The sequence below is a fragment of the Podarcis raffonei genome, chromosome 16 (genome assembly GCF_027172205.1).
Source record: "Podarcis raffonei isolate rPodRaf1 chromosome 16, rPodRaf1.pri, whole genome shotgun sequence".
Classification (NCBI taxonomy): domain Eukaryota; kingdom Metazoa; phylum Chordata; class Lepidosauria; order Squamata; family Lacertidae; genus Podarcis; species Podarcis raffonei.
Window position 1 is genome coordinate 22221373 of NC_070617.1, and position 13958 is coordinate 22235330.

At 46.1% G+C, this 13958-nt stretch overlaps 1 protein-coding gene and 1 non-coding gene across 2 annotated transcripts in view; one reads left to right on the forward strand and one right to left on the reverse strand.

Annotated features, from left to right (window-relative positions):
* Positions 1 to 7631, forward strand: part of SRRM4 (serine/arginine repetitive matrix 4) — a 130885-nt gene extending 123254 nt beyond the window's left edge. The window contains 1 exon segment of the mRNA XM_053369775.1: positions 1657 to 7631. Within this exon segment, the coding sequence (XP_053225750.1) occupies positions 1657 to 1930 (274 nt within the window). The 3' untranslated portion in view covers positions 1931 to 7631.
* TRNAA-UGC (transfer RNA alanine (anticodon UGC)) lies at positions 6497 to 6566 on the reverse strand. Its single transcript has one exon. It is a non-coding gene; the product is annotated as a tRNA-Ala (tRNA).
* Positions 7632 to 13958: the final 6327 nt, after the last annotated feature.

The window sequence follows — 13958 nt, forward strand, 5'->3', positions numbered from 1 at the left end:
TATAAAAGTATAAAAAGGTTTACTCACATATCATTCTGTTCACAATAGGATCCCAGAAGGCAGACTTAGCTTAGAAAAGTAGCATACACTTGGAAACTATTCCATAAGAAGTCAGTCCCTTTGTCCTCTCTTGGCTGGAGCCAAGAGAGCATCTTTGGCTAAGCAGATGTTGCTTCTTCGACGAAAGTAGTCATAGAGAGAGAGATGGCTGCCCCGCCCTGTGCTTTTGTCATTACCTGCACAGGTGAGGCCACACCCACCTCTACTCACATGCAAAGGAAGTCTGTCCCAGCCCAGAAGGAAACAGGATGTTTACCTGCTGGCTGGACAAACATTCCTCCCCATGTGTAAACATGTTCACTCTAGGAATGTTGTACTTGACTGCTCTTGTGTTTCACATCCCACACTGATCAGCAAGCCCAAGTGGCTCAGTGGTTTAGACCACAGCGCCACCCGCTATATCAGGCCAGAGACCTATCAAGTAGGGCATCCTTTTCCCACAGTGGCCACCCAGATGCTTAGGGAAGTCCACAAGCAGGACCTGAACCCAAATGCACTTTCCCCTTCTCTGGTTTCCAGCAACTGGTGCTCAGAAGTATACTGCCTCTAACTGGGGAGGTAGTGTAGAAAGAATGGCTTAGGACTGGGACATGCCAGGCTCAAATCCCTACCTAGCTATGAAAATCACTGGGTGATTTGGGGCCAATCAGTGCCTCTCAGCCTAATTTACTTCACAGGGTTGTTGCAGACCCTCCAAGTGTACCTATTTTCCAGTCCTGGATTTACAAAAGCCATCCTGGTTTCTGATTTGATCCCAGAATGTCCTGCTTTTCCTTAGGACATCCCTATTTTCACTAGAGAAATATTGGAGGGTATGGAGTTATGTGACCTCCGACACAAGGAGATAACTAGACAATCTTTAGAAGACAGCTGAAGGCAGCTCTGCATAGGGATATTTTAAAATGTTTAATGTTTTTATATATGTTGGAAGCTGCCCAGAGTGTGGCTGGGCCAACCCAGCCATATGGGTGGGGTATATTATTATTATTATTATTATTATTATTATTATTATTATTATTATACAGGACATCCCTATTTTCATCAGAGAAATGTTGGAGGGTATGTTGCTGTGAGGGTGAGATAGCAATGCAGTAAAATATATATTGACAGCACTGAACTAAATTTGCGTCAAATTTTGCCCCATTTCAGGTTGCAAAGATTTTGAGTGCACAAAGAATGTCAGGGTGAAGATTCTGCAAATTTAAATCCATATATTTAATGAAAATTCCGTGAATTTAAAATTGATTTTGCATTTAAATATAAATATAATATAATCTATTATATATAATAGATTAGTTTATACAATCTATATAATAGATTATATGGTCTACATATTTTATATTTTATTATATAATCTATATATTATAGATTATATAATCTATAATAAATATCTAAAATGATTTTGCATTTAAAAGCAATCTAAATTGATTCAAATTTACGCATTTAAACTGCAAATTTAATTTTGTTTTTTGAAATTTCTTTCAAAATTTGGACAAATGTTTTTGCTCTTGTCGGCTTCTTTGCATGTCCGCGAGTTCTTGAGTAATGAGAAAAGGAAGAAAAAATCTCCCCTCTTCGTTTCTTTTGTCTCCGCAGTGCCCGGAAGCGCCCAATCCCCTACTACCGCCCCAGCCCCTCTTCCTCATCCCCCAGCAGCATCAGCAGCTACTCCTCCTGGCACAGCCCCTTCAGCTACTCCTCCAGCCGTAGCCGCAGCTACTCCAGCAAAAGGACCAGCCGCAGCAGAAGCTGGAGCAGCAGCGGCAGCAACCGGAGCCGCAGTGGCAGCAGCTCAGGGGCACGGAACAGCCGGCGGAGCGGCAGCAGGAGCGGCGAGTCGGCAGGCAGCTACGACAGCTTGCGGCGTTAGCGGACCACGGCCAGGAGGGGGTGCCCTTCCCTCCCACTTCAATGGACTCAACGGAATTAATTTCTCAAGGGGCAGATCCGGAAAGGCTTCCTGTTCTTGACCAGAAGCAAACGTCGCCACTCGTTCAGCAACCCTACGTTGTGGGGGACGTCCCAGAAGGATGCATTTTTCTATCTTTTTTCCACCTGACCCACCAACCCATGGGGAAAAAACCAGCCATGAAACTGATCCCTTGTCATTGCAGGCCTGTGAGTGCAAACCTGGGCTGTCTCTAGCACGTTTCTCCTGCACGGATGGGATCTGCTTCACACCAGTCCATCAGCTCTGGGAACTCAAGAGAACTGGGTGCGTCCTCCTCTTGCCTGTATCACAGCCACCGTTGGACCGTCCCATTGAGGGAGTGCTGTTGATGCCTCACCCCAAATTCCTCCACTATTCAGCAGGTCATGTTGCTGGTTCCTGTTGCTCCCCATTAAAGGCGGAGTGGACTTTGCTATGTCATCCATTAAGAATCCTGCATTGCAGGGGGCTGGACTTGGATGGCCCTCCCAACTCTACAATTCTATGATCAATCCCTTTGAGCTTCTGTCCTCCGTGTCCTCCTTCCTCTTGTGATCTGCACCCTCAACCTTCCCTGGCTGACCCAGGCGGCTGCAGAAATCTCGCTTTCTGCCACCAGAGAGTGACAGTCGTGTGACGACACACCAGTTGCCAGCCTTCCAAGGACATCAAACTGGATCGTCAAACTTCTTCGTTAAGACGGCAGCATTTCCCAGTCCAGGCCATGGAACTTAGTATGACCCGAGGGTGAGGAACTTGTGGCCTTCCAGATGCTTGATGGACTCCATCAACGTCCATCAACTCCAAGCCAACATGGCCAACAGTCATGGATGTTTGTGGTCTTCCCAGCTGGGTCATCTTGATTGGCCATCACAGGTTGCTGGATGAGATGGGCCTTTGGCTGGGCTCTTCTTAGATATTTTTGGAGAGTTGAAGTCCCACAACAGCTGGAGGGGCACGGGTTCCCCACAACCAGGACCACCCCCAACCTACCATTCTCAAACCCACCTCCGGAATTAATGAGGAGGAGTTAAAATCTACCAAGCTAATGATGCAGGGAATTTGAGGGAGGGGGTAAAGTGAAGTGAAATAGCATCTCCAACATAGATAAGGGAAGTCCATCACTCTGAGGAAGGCGAGGCATCATGCGCATTAATACCCTTTGACCCGTAGCAACATTCATTTTTGTAAAACCTGTATAAATAGAGGCAAAAAAGGAGAGAGAGAGACAGAAGTTCCGTGTTATTTATTGGAGGTGGGAGGGATCTCTGAACAACCCCCTCCTCCACTGTATTGCATCCACCCCAACCTTTCCTGCCAGACCACATAGAGGGTGGTTAAATGTGGGATTTTGCAGACCCTGGAAAGATGTCCCTGCTTAGAGGGCTGTCCACAGGCGTTTGACTCCATGGCAGCAAAGGCTCCTTCTTTTTCCCCCAATCCGACCGTGTGCTGTTACATGTTCCTTTGTTATTTATTGATTGCTGTAATTATTTATTACGTTTGGGATTCGGTCCTGAGTTGCATGTCAATCACTTGCTGTCGCTATCAAAGTTTAATTTGTTCCCATTTTTGAGCACTAAGTTATTAGTATTTATTATTATTATTATTATTATTAGGGTTGTTTTGTTTCATTTAATGCAGGAATGTAGAGGCCCACGAGTGGCGTTCAGGCTCAGTTTTACTATATTTTGCTACCTCTGCTCTTTCCCCCTAATTAGGAATGTCAGAAAACTCTGATGAAAATGGAAATAGGAGTGGAAATTGCTGGTGTTTGGTCCCATATCTGGAGTGGAAATCAATCCGGTGAATTCAATTGGGACTCACTGTTATTGGTTTCAATCTGCAAATCATATGTTTCTGATTACATCCCCCTTTTCACTGTTAGCATTGTGTTTTCTTTGCATTGAAATGATGGGTGGAAAAACATTACTATTGTTATTATTATTATAATTTATGACCTGCCCTTTACCCTAAGGTCTCAGAGTGGATTGCAACAATTGAAACTCAATGTTAAAAACAGTTTAAATCCACTTACAGTCACAAAATTAATGCAGGTCCTATCGCAATGACAATATGCAATGATTACAGAAATTACGCAAGTTACGTAATCTCACCACAGCAGATGGCGAGACACGACGTTAAAAGTAGCTTAAAACAACTGACAATCACAAAGTAGGGTTGGGCCCTATTGCAATGGCAAAGTAACTTACATAGTTAGTTACCTAAATCACACATTTCACAATTTTGCCCCAGTGGACCTGGAAAAAAAGAATGTTGCTTTGTATGGAAAATGAATCACAGCAGTCAGAAGCAGTGCTGCATGCAATCAGAGGCATAGCAAGGTCAGATGGTCCCCAATGCAAAAAAATTTTTGTCACCCCCCAAAAAAGTTGTTGAAGGTTAGGGAAGGTTGCCCAGAGTTGTTGAGCAAATCCGACTGCCAATCGCATAAAACCGCTCAGCGGAGGGTGCAAACGCAGCCTGATGGGGGGTGCAGGACTGATGTCGGTCGGTCACGACTGGACCTGATGGTCAGGGGTCCCTTTACCTTTAAGCATGATACCCGGGCCAGACCGCACCCCCCTTGCGATGCCCTTGCCTCTACCCACAATGCCACCTTAGTTCGGAGGCTGCTTGACTCCTTCAGCAACTGTGACTGGCTAAACCAAGCATTCAGTTCTGGGTGGTGCTCCTCCTAGAACAAGGCGTATTTACACCACCCCCCTAAGCATGACACGCCGGGACATGGGTGGCACTGTGGATTAAACCACAGAGCCTAAGACTTGCCAATCAGAAGGTTGGCGGTTCGAATCCCCGCAACGGGGTGAGCTCCCGTTGCTTGGTGCCTGCTCCTGCCCACCTAGCAGTTCAAAAGCACGTCAAAGTGCAAGCAGATAAATAGGTACCACTCCGGCGGGGAGGTAAACGGCGTTTCCGTGCGCTGCTCTGGTTCGCCAGAAGTGGCTTAGTCATGCTGGCCATATGACCCGGAAGCTGTAAGCCGGCTCCCTCGGCCAATAAAGCAAGATGAGTGCCGCAACCCCAGAGTCAGCCACGAATGGACCTAATGGTCAGAGGTCCCTTTACCTTTAAGCATGATAACCGGGCCAGACCGCACCCCCCTTGCAATGCCCCTGCCTCTACTCACAATGCCACCTTAGTTTGGAGGCTGCTTGACTCCTTCAGCAACTGTGACTGGCTAAACCAAGCATTCAGTTCTGGGTAGTGCTCCTTCTAGAACAAAATTAAAGGGTGTGCCCCCCCCCAAAGCCTATGTGAACCTGCAAAGATTTCAGGGATTTCTTGTCCCTTTGGGGGGGACAGCTGTTCGGTCACAAGCAGCAACTTCAACAGAGTTTAGTGTCAAATTTGGGACTGGCCCTACCATAAGGCAGAATGAGTCAGAGGCTTCCAATGGCGGGTGTGGGAAGGAGGCGTATGGACTTAGACATAGCTGCCAACTGTCCCTTATTTGGTGGGAAAGTCCCTTATCCCAGCGCCGTGTCCCTCTGCTGTCCCTTATTGATGGTGTCCCTTAAATTTCCCGGGTTTCAAAGGAAGCAGCTCCTCTCCCTCCCTCCCTCCCTGCCAGGGAGGAGGGAGGCTCCAACTGTGTTGCTTGGCTGCGTTGCTCACCCAATAAGGAGTCTAAGAATGACTGGGGGGTGGAGCTTGCATGCCTTGTGCCAATCAAATCGGCCGCGTTGCCTGGGGACTCGCCTTTGCTCAGCGCTTCCCAGCGGAGAGGTGACGGCGGTTTTCATTGCTGCATCCCCTTTGCCGGGTTGCTGCGCTGTGGGAACTACCGCTTGAGGCTTTGTTTGGCTGCTGGCTGGGTTTTCTGCCTTTGGTTCGGAGGGGCTCAGAAGCTGAACATACCTGTGCTCGGAAAATCCCTTATTTTGGCTGCTGATCCCTTATTTTCGAGGCTGCTGGTCCCTTATTTTCAAATCTGTTAGTTGACAGCTATAGACTTAGAGGGGGGGTGAGATGCCAGAAGATAGAACAATGCATGCCCCATAGACTATCCCCTAAACCAGCTTGCTTCTAGCTACCACTTTTGTAGCTTTCCCCCCATATCATATTGGGAACTATTGCTAAGGAGGCTGCAAGGTGTTAGAGGATCCCTTTTCCCCTCACAGAGCTACAATTCCCAGAGTGGTGTAACAATGGATCCCTCTCCCCAGGGAACTCTGGGAATTGTAACCCTGCCCAGTACGTTCTCCTCTTCTGCACTCACGAAAATCTCCAGCTTCCCCTAAAATAAATACCTTAAAATATTTCCCATTTTCTGCACGTAATTACCGTACCGCCCCCGAGTCTGGTTTCCCACTCTGCATCCAAAGAAGGGGAAAACGTTTGGGGAAGATCTCTCCAAAAGACGGCCACCTCCATTCCAAGAGGTTTCAAAAAGCCCAATCCAAAACATGAACTGCTTACTCAAAAGTAAGGGCCGCTGAATTCAGTGTATATGGAGGCAGGGGTCTTTCTCCTAACTGTACCTAGAGATGCCGGGACTTGAACCCGGGACCTTCTGCATGCAAAGCAGATGCTCTTACCCCTGAGCTACAGTAGTTTCCTGGGGTGGGTGGGGGGGGGGGGTAGTATTGTAGCCTCCCGATTAGAGGGTTTGATTCTCTCCCTCCCTGCCTCCCTCTCTGCTTTAACTGCTAAATGCTGAATTGCTCTTCCACCTTACATGTTACCAGTTCATTTCTGTCTCCAGTCAAACCATTGGTATTATTATTGTTGTTGTTAATTTATCATGCACTGTATATATGATGAGAGACTGTTGTCGCGTTATTTATTTATTTACTTATTTATTTATTTATTTATTTGGATTTTTTTTAATAAAAACAATTCTGTCACTGGGTTTTGGGTTGTTGAGGGGTGGGTATTTACCCCCCCCCCAACAAAAAATGTTTTCATTTCATTTTGAGAACCACTAGCTCCTCTCTAACGAAGAAAATCAGCAACTGAACATCTCAGAAATTTAAACATTTTGGACCCAGACAGGGGTGTTTTCCTTTTAAATTCTGTTCACATGTGACGGCTACATATTCTGAAGAAGAACACGCAGTAGAACATTTCATGAAGGAGAAATAGAGGTTTTCTTTTCCTGAAGCATCTGAACTCAAGCAGAACAAGGCAAAAGACAAGATGTGGTCCTCATTTCAGACCCAGAAGCTGACACAATTGGCAGTTGATTTTTTTTTTTCCTGTCTACTTGCCCTCCTGTGAGGGGAGCAGGCTAGCCTAAGGGGCATAGCAGGCTGTCTTCCAACTCCTTGCCGCCACTGCCTGCCCCTCAAAATCTGCTGCCTGAGGCAGCTGCTTCACTCCACCTAATGGTAGAGCCAGTCCTGACATGAATTCAAATCCTTTAGAACAAAGCCAGGCTGCAGAATGGGCTGTGTGTGATGAGTAGCAGGCAACACATCCCTCTCGTTCTCACATTTTGACAAGCGGCTACTAAGCTGCTCCAAAACATTGGTTCATTGAACTTCAGATTTAAACAAAAAACAAAAAAAAACTACCTTTGATATGGCTGTATTCTTTAGTCTTCCTGAAGAAGTTTCACACACACACAAATGTACAAATAATAATAATAATAAAATCCTGCTGTGTTTCATTCTCATCTGTCGTTACTGCTTGTTTTTGTTCCTGAAATAAATTAATGCACACAAAATGTGCCACAAGGCTGCCGCTGTTTTGCAGAAGGGGTTCAAGTACATACCAGAAATGTCGGTTTTTCGCAATAAAACGGCCTTGAAGCTTTCCGTCGCCATAGCAAATCCACTTAGAAACGAATGGATTTCTTGCATTGAGGAGATAGCGATTGGGAAAGGCGCTGGAAAGTAAGCGATTGACATGCAGATGTAGAAATGATTTTAACATGCAGATGCAGAAACACCCTGCAAGCAAATCAGCATGGATGCACGTCGTTGTATAACCTCAGCACCAAGAAATCACAGTGAATTAGATGAATTCGTGGAGAATGAGGCTGTCAAAGGCTGGTAACCAATGATGGCCATCAACTTGGATGGTTTTAAAAGACAATTAGACAACTTTGTACAGGAAAAAGCTATCAGTGGCTATTAGCCACTATAGCTATGCTCTACCTCATGGGTAGGCAAACTAAGGCCCGGGGGCTGGATCCGGCCCAATTGCCTTCTAAATCCTGCCCACGGACAGTCCGGGAATCCATGTTTTTACATGAGTAGAATGTGTCCTTTTATTTATAATGCATCTCTGGGTTATTTGTGGGGCATACAAATTCGTGCATTATTATTTTTTTCAAAATATAGTCCGCCGCCCCCCCACAAGGTCTGAGGGACAGTGGACCGGCCCCCTGCTGTAAAAGTTTGCTGACCCCTGTCTACCTCCACATCTGGAGGCAGTAATGATTCTGAATACCTGTTGCTGGAGACCACAGGAGGAGGAGAGGGCTCTTGTGCTCAGATCCTGCTCAGTGCCGGATTTACGTATAAGCTAAACAAGCTATAGCTTAGGGCCTCACTATCTTGGGGGGGGGGGCAAAATTAAAGGAAAACAACACTGGATGAACATTTACAAAATATAAGATAAAAAACAAATAAAACCTACATACAACAACAGTGTTTTGCGTTGTGTAGGCTGCTATGATGTAAGTAATGGGCCCAGCCTGCTAGGCTGCTCCCTAAAATATCACTGGTTTGCTCATTTCTATATACAGTGGTATATAGTACCTCGGGTTAAGAACTTAATTCGTTCTGAAGGTCCGTTCTTAACCTGAAACTGTTCTTAACCTGAAGCACCACTTTAGCTAATAGGGCCTCCCGTTGCCGCTGCCACGCCACCGGAGCACGATTTCTGTTCTCATCCTGAAGCAAAGTTCTTAACCCGAGGTACGATTTCTGGGTTAGCGGAGTCTGTAACCTGAAGCATCTGTAACCTGGAGCATCTGTAACCCGAGGTACCACTGTATAGGGTGGCTACATTCTGCATGGCAACATGTGCAAATGGCTTTAGATACCTGTTAGGTCTATAAATTACCTTATAGCATATGTTCAACACACAAAAACAGCGGCAATTTGTTGTTGAACAAAGGACAGCTGGACGTACAAAAGGCCCCATTACCTTCAGTAGTTTAGGGCCTCATCAAACCTTAATCCGGCCCTGATCCTGCTTGAAGGTTTCCTACAGGAAACTGGTTGGCCACTGTGAGAACAAGATGCTGAAGTCCGCTTTGCAGCTCTAGTAGAAAATCACTTGTGAATGAGTAGGGGGACAGGGGGATGGGACGTGTGTCAATGGCAGTGCAAGTCTTCTGCAGTCAGGTTTACATAGGTGGCAAAAACAAACAGAAGCAAACAGGTCCTACGTTTGGAACTGCAACTGTTATGGCTCTGGTTGCTGGAAACCAGAGGATGGGAGAATGCTCTTGTGGTCGAATCCTGCTTGTAGGTTGGTCTTTGTGAGAACAGGATGCTGGACTAGATGGATCATTGGCCTGATCCAGAAGGCTCTTTTTGTTGAGACCAGAGTAGCGAAACCGCAGCTAAGAAGCTCTAATCATGACTGACACCCTACTTTGGTAATTAAACCAATGTCCAGACTTCAACATTCAAAAACTTTGCTTGCAGAAACCTATAGTTATTGACGAATTAAAGCATAATATTTACAGTCACATGCTTCACAGTGGATTCTAAAATACAGTCATCTTGCTTCACATAAAATGGAGTCTCCGCTTCGCTAGATGCCTCTCATGTGACCGTTAGCCAGTCATATAAGAACTACAGTGGTACCTCGGGTTAAGAACTTAATTCATTCCAGAAGTCCGTTCTTAACCTGAAACTGTTCTTAACCTGAGGTACCACTTTAGCTAATGGGGTCTCCTGCTGCCGCCATGCCGCCGGAGCACGATTTCTGTTCTCATCCTGAAGCAAAGTTCTTAACCTGAGGTACTATTTCTGGGTTAGCGGAGTCTGTAACCTGAAGCGTCTGTAACCCGAGGTACCACTGTACTAGAGAACTCTCCAGAATAATAGCTGTCAACTTTTGCCTTTTCTTGCGAGGAATCCTATTCGGAATAAGGGAATTTCCCTTTAAAAAAGGGAAACATTGACAGCTATGTCCAGAATTCAGTTACCAACCAATCAAATTCAAGCACATAGTGATGCATTTACAATTTCAGTGAATTAAATTACTATACTTAACACTTCTTACATTATTTTGTTCTTGTGTAAATCCACCCATGTATGCTTAACTCCTAATATTGTCTCCATTAAGATCGGACCCCTGCTCTCTGACTCCCTTCCTGTTCCACCAGTTTAAAAAAAAAAAGTACTGTATAATAAACATGACCATAACATGAACAACCACAGCATTTGTTCTAGCTGCATCTGAAGCAAAAGCAACCTTGACCCAGTTTGTTTTTATATTGTAACAACCTCTTTACAATATTTGCCTTTTCCTTGCATAGCTTCTGTTCCTCCTAGCCCTTCCCAGGGTTTTCTTCCCATGGTGCAATTCTATTTTTCACACAGTCAGGCTAGGGGTGGAAAAGAAATCTGATTCAATGCATGTTTAAAGTCAAATCTATCAAATCCATACCTTCCAAAACAAAATGCAAAGCGAGACACAGCTATCCTTGGAAATTCAGGCTTATCTGAAATGTTGCAATGCAGTTCTCACATCGATTGTTTCTAAAAATGCATAGATCAGATTAGGGGGAAAGGTGCATGAAAATATTAGTGAAAATTACATGCAAAATGCATTATATTAGACAAACTGCTTGCAAAGATAGGCACATTAGAACTGCATATTAAAAATGTATATGTTAGGAGAAATGTGCACAAAATTTGCAGGTGAATGTTTATGAGGATTTAAAAAAAAAAAACCCTCAAAACGTTGCAAAATGTGGAGAACTGAATTTAAATTTGGGGAAATGAGAAACTGAGATAAGTGAAATTGACATAACCTTCCATTCCTACCACAGGGCATTGGTAGCTAACCTTTAATAATAATAATAATAATAATATAATTTATTATTTCTACCCTGCCCATCTGGCTGGGTTTCCCCAGCTACTCTGGGCGGCTTCCAACAAAAGATTAAAAATATATTAAAACATCAGTCGTTAAAAACTTCCCTAAACAGGGCTGCCTTCAGATGTCTTCTAAATGTCAATACTCTCCAAGTATTGTTGGACTTAGGATGCGGGTGGCGCTGTGGGTTAAACCACAGAGCCTAGGAGTTGCTGATCAGAAGGTCAGTGGTTCGAATACCCGTGACAAGGTGAGCTCCCGTTGCTCGGTCCCTGCTCCTGCCAACCTAGCAGTTCGAAAGCACATCAAAGTGCAAGTAGATAAATAGGTACCGCTCCGGCGGGAAGGTAAACAGTGTTTCCGTGCGCTGCTCTGGTTTGCCAGAAGCGGCTTAGTCATGCTGGCCACATGACCCGGAAGCTGTACGCCGGCTCCCTCGGTCAGTAAAGTGAGATGGGCGCCGCAATTCCAGAGTTGGCCACGACTCGACCTAATGGTCAGGGGTCCCTTTACCTTTACCTTATTGTTGGACTACAACTACAAAGGGGCAGATGGGGCTCATCAACCTGGGAAGGTAGCCAAGGTTCCATTTAGGAGAAGGATAACTCTGATCCGAAACCACTGCTGCCTTGCAGGATACCTTCAGGAGAAGAGAAGGCTAAGGAGTAAAGCCTAAACAAATCTGGAGTTTAAGACAGCTGAATGGTGCCTTGCACACCTCCTTCCAGCTACTCCTGCAGCCAAGCTGGTGCCAAACATCTTGCTCTGCTTTCCTTTGGACCACACCAGTGAGGCCCAGAAGGGGGTCTTGTCATCTGGGTAGCCCAGGACCTCCAGACATTTAAAGCCCTAAACGGCCTCGGTCCAGTATACCTAAAGGAGCGTCTCCACCTCCATCATTCTGCCCGGACACTGAGGTCCAGCACCGAGGGCCTTCTGGCGGTTCCCTCACTGCGAGGAGCCAAGTTACAGGGAACCAGGCAGAGGGCCTTCTTGGTAGTGGCACCCGCTCTGTGGAAAGCCCTCCCACCAGTTGTCAAAGAGAAAAATAACTACCAAACTTTTAGAAGACATCTAAAGGCAGCCCTGCTTAGGGAAGCTTTTAATGTTTAATAGGTTATTGTATTTTAGTGTTTTGTTGGAAGCCGCCCAGAGTGGCTGGGGGGACCCAGCCAGATGGGCGGGATATAAATAATAAATTATTGTTAGTCTATTATTATTATACACACTGCCCAGGCTTGCACTGCGGAGAGGTCACTTCAGTGCCGCTAATGCAGCAGCTTGATTTCATCCTCACACTCCATCATCTCTTGAAACAAACAGATGTCAACAGCAACTCCCAGCATCCTTGGTTCCATTGGCCATGCTGACTGGGGCTGATGGGAGCTGGAGTCCAACCAAAACAGGAGAGCATCAGGTTGGGGGAGGCTAATCTGGAGGAGGGGGTGGGCACAGATTCTCTCTCCCTAAGCTGTATAAAGCACCGTATTTTTCACTCCATAAGACGCACCAGACCATAAGGCACACCTAGTTTTGGGAGGAGGAAAACAGGAAAAAAAATATTCTGAATCCCAGAAGCCAGAACAGCAAGAGGGATCTGGCTTCTGGGATAGCCTCTGGCTGTTCTGGCTTCTGGGATAGCTGTACCAAGCCTCTTAAGGGAGCAGGATGAAGGCTCCCCCTGCCCAAAGAGGCTGCGCGCGACTAAGGCAGAAGCCAGGAACGGCGCTTGGCTGAAGGGGCGCTGCGCATAGAGGGAGAACTGTGCAGTGCCCCTTCAGCGAAGCGGGAGGAGGAGCAGAAGGAGCCCCTTCTTTTCCTCCTCTAGCTTCGCAGGACAGGCGCGTCGCTGAAGGGGCGCTGCACAGTTCTTCCTCTTTGCACAGCGCCATTCGTTCCATAAGACGCACTCACATTTCCCCTTACTTTTTAGGAGGAAAAAAGTGTGTCTTATGGAGCAAAAAATACGGTAAAACAATGCTCTCGTCAGTCATCCTCAGGTATCATGTGTCTCAGAAGTGGAGTGGAAGGCTGAAACAGGGAGAATACGAGGGTAACATGGGGAGGGAGCACTGAGACCAGGGAACAATGGCTGGAGAAGGTAGGTACTTTCCCCCTCCCCAGATCCAGCTGCCATGACAGGGGAGGCAAGACTCCCAGGTCCCTTCTTCCTACCAGGAGAAAGGAGCAAAGCAATGGAATCTGGGGGTAGAGGAACTGGAGTCAGAAGGGAAAGGGACAGTCTGGTCACCCAGGACCTAGACACACCCTCCCTGGCACAGGGAGTGTCTGCACACTTGACAATCTAGCTAGGCACAAGGGCAAGTGAGAGCACCTTGCCTGATCTTTAAAAGCTTGGTGGGTGGGTGTGCCAACCCATTGGGACAATTTTGTGGCTTCCATGCAGTTTTGACCTCCTTGCCTATATCTAGGGACTCCTCGAACTTGGACCAATCCTTCTAGTCTGTCTAACCTTGGCTTTCCCATCATCAAACCTGGACGTAGAAGCTGCTGTGACTCATTTACTGAACCTCTTATCTCTTATCTGTCGTGATAAAGGAGTAAGAGCCTATGTCATGGTGGGCTGGATGGAAGCCAGGACTACTGTATCCGCAACTAGTAGCAAAATTTATTTAGAACGACAGCTGTCAACGTTTCCGTTTTTTAAAGGAAATTCCCTTATTCTGAATAGGATTCCTCACAAGAAAAGGGAAAAGTTGACAGCTTGTTTAGAACACCATGCAAAAGATAAACACCAAGAGGAGCAGATACAACAGGGTGGTTGTTTTTTTACTTGCAGCTTTACTGCTACTGCTGAAATCTTAGGAAGTCAGGCCATTACTGATTTTCTGCCAATTACCCAGAGAACTTGTGGTAGACCGCAATGTACCTTTAGGCTGCCTCTCTTGTCAAGCACCCCAAATATTAAAGTACCCTA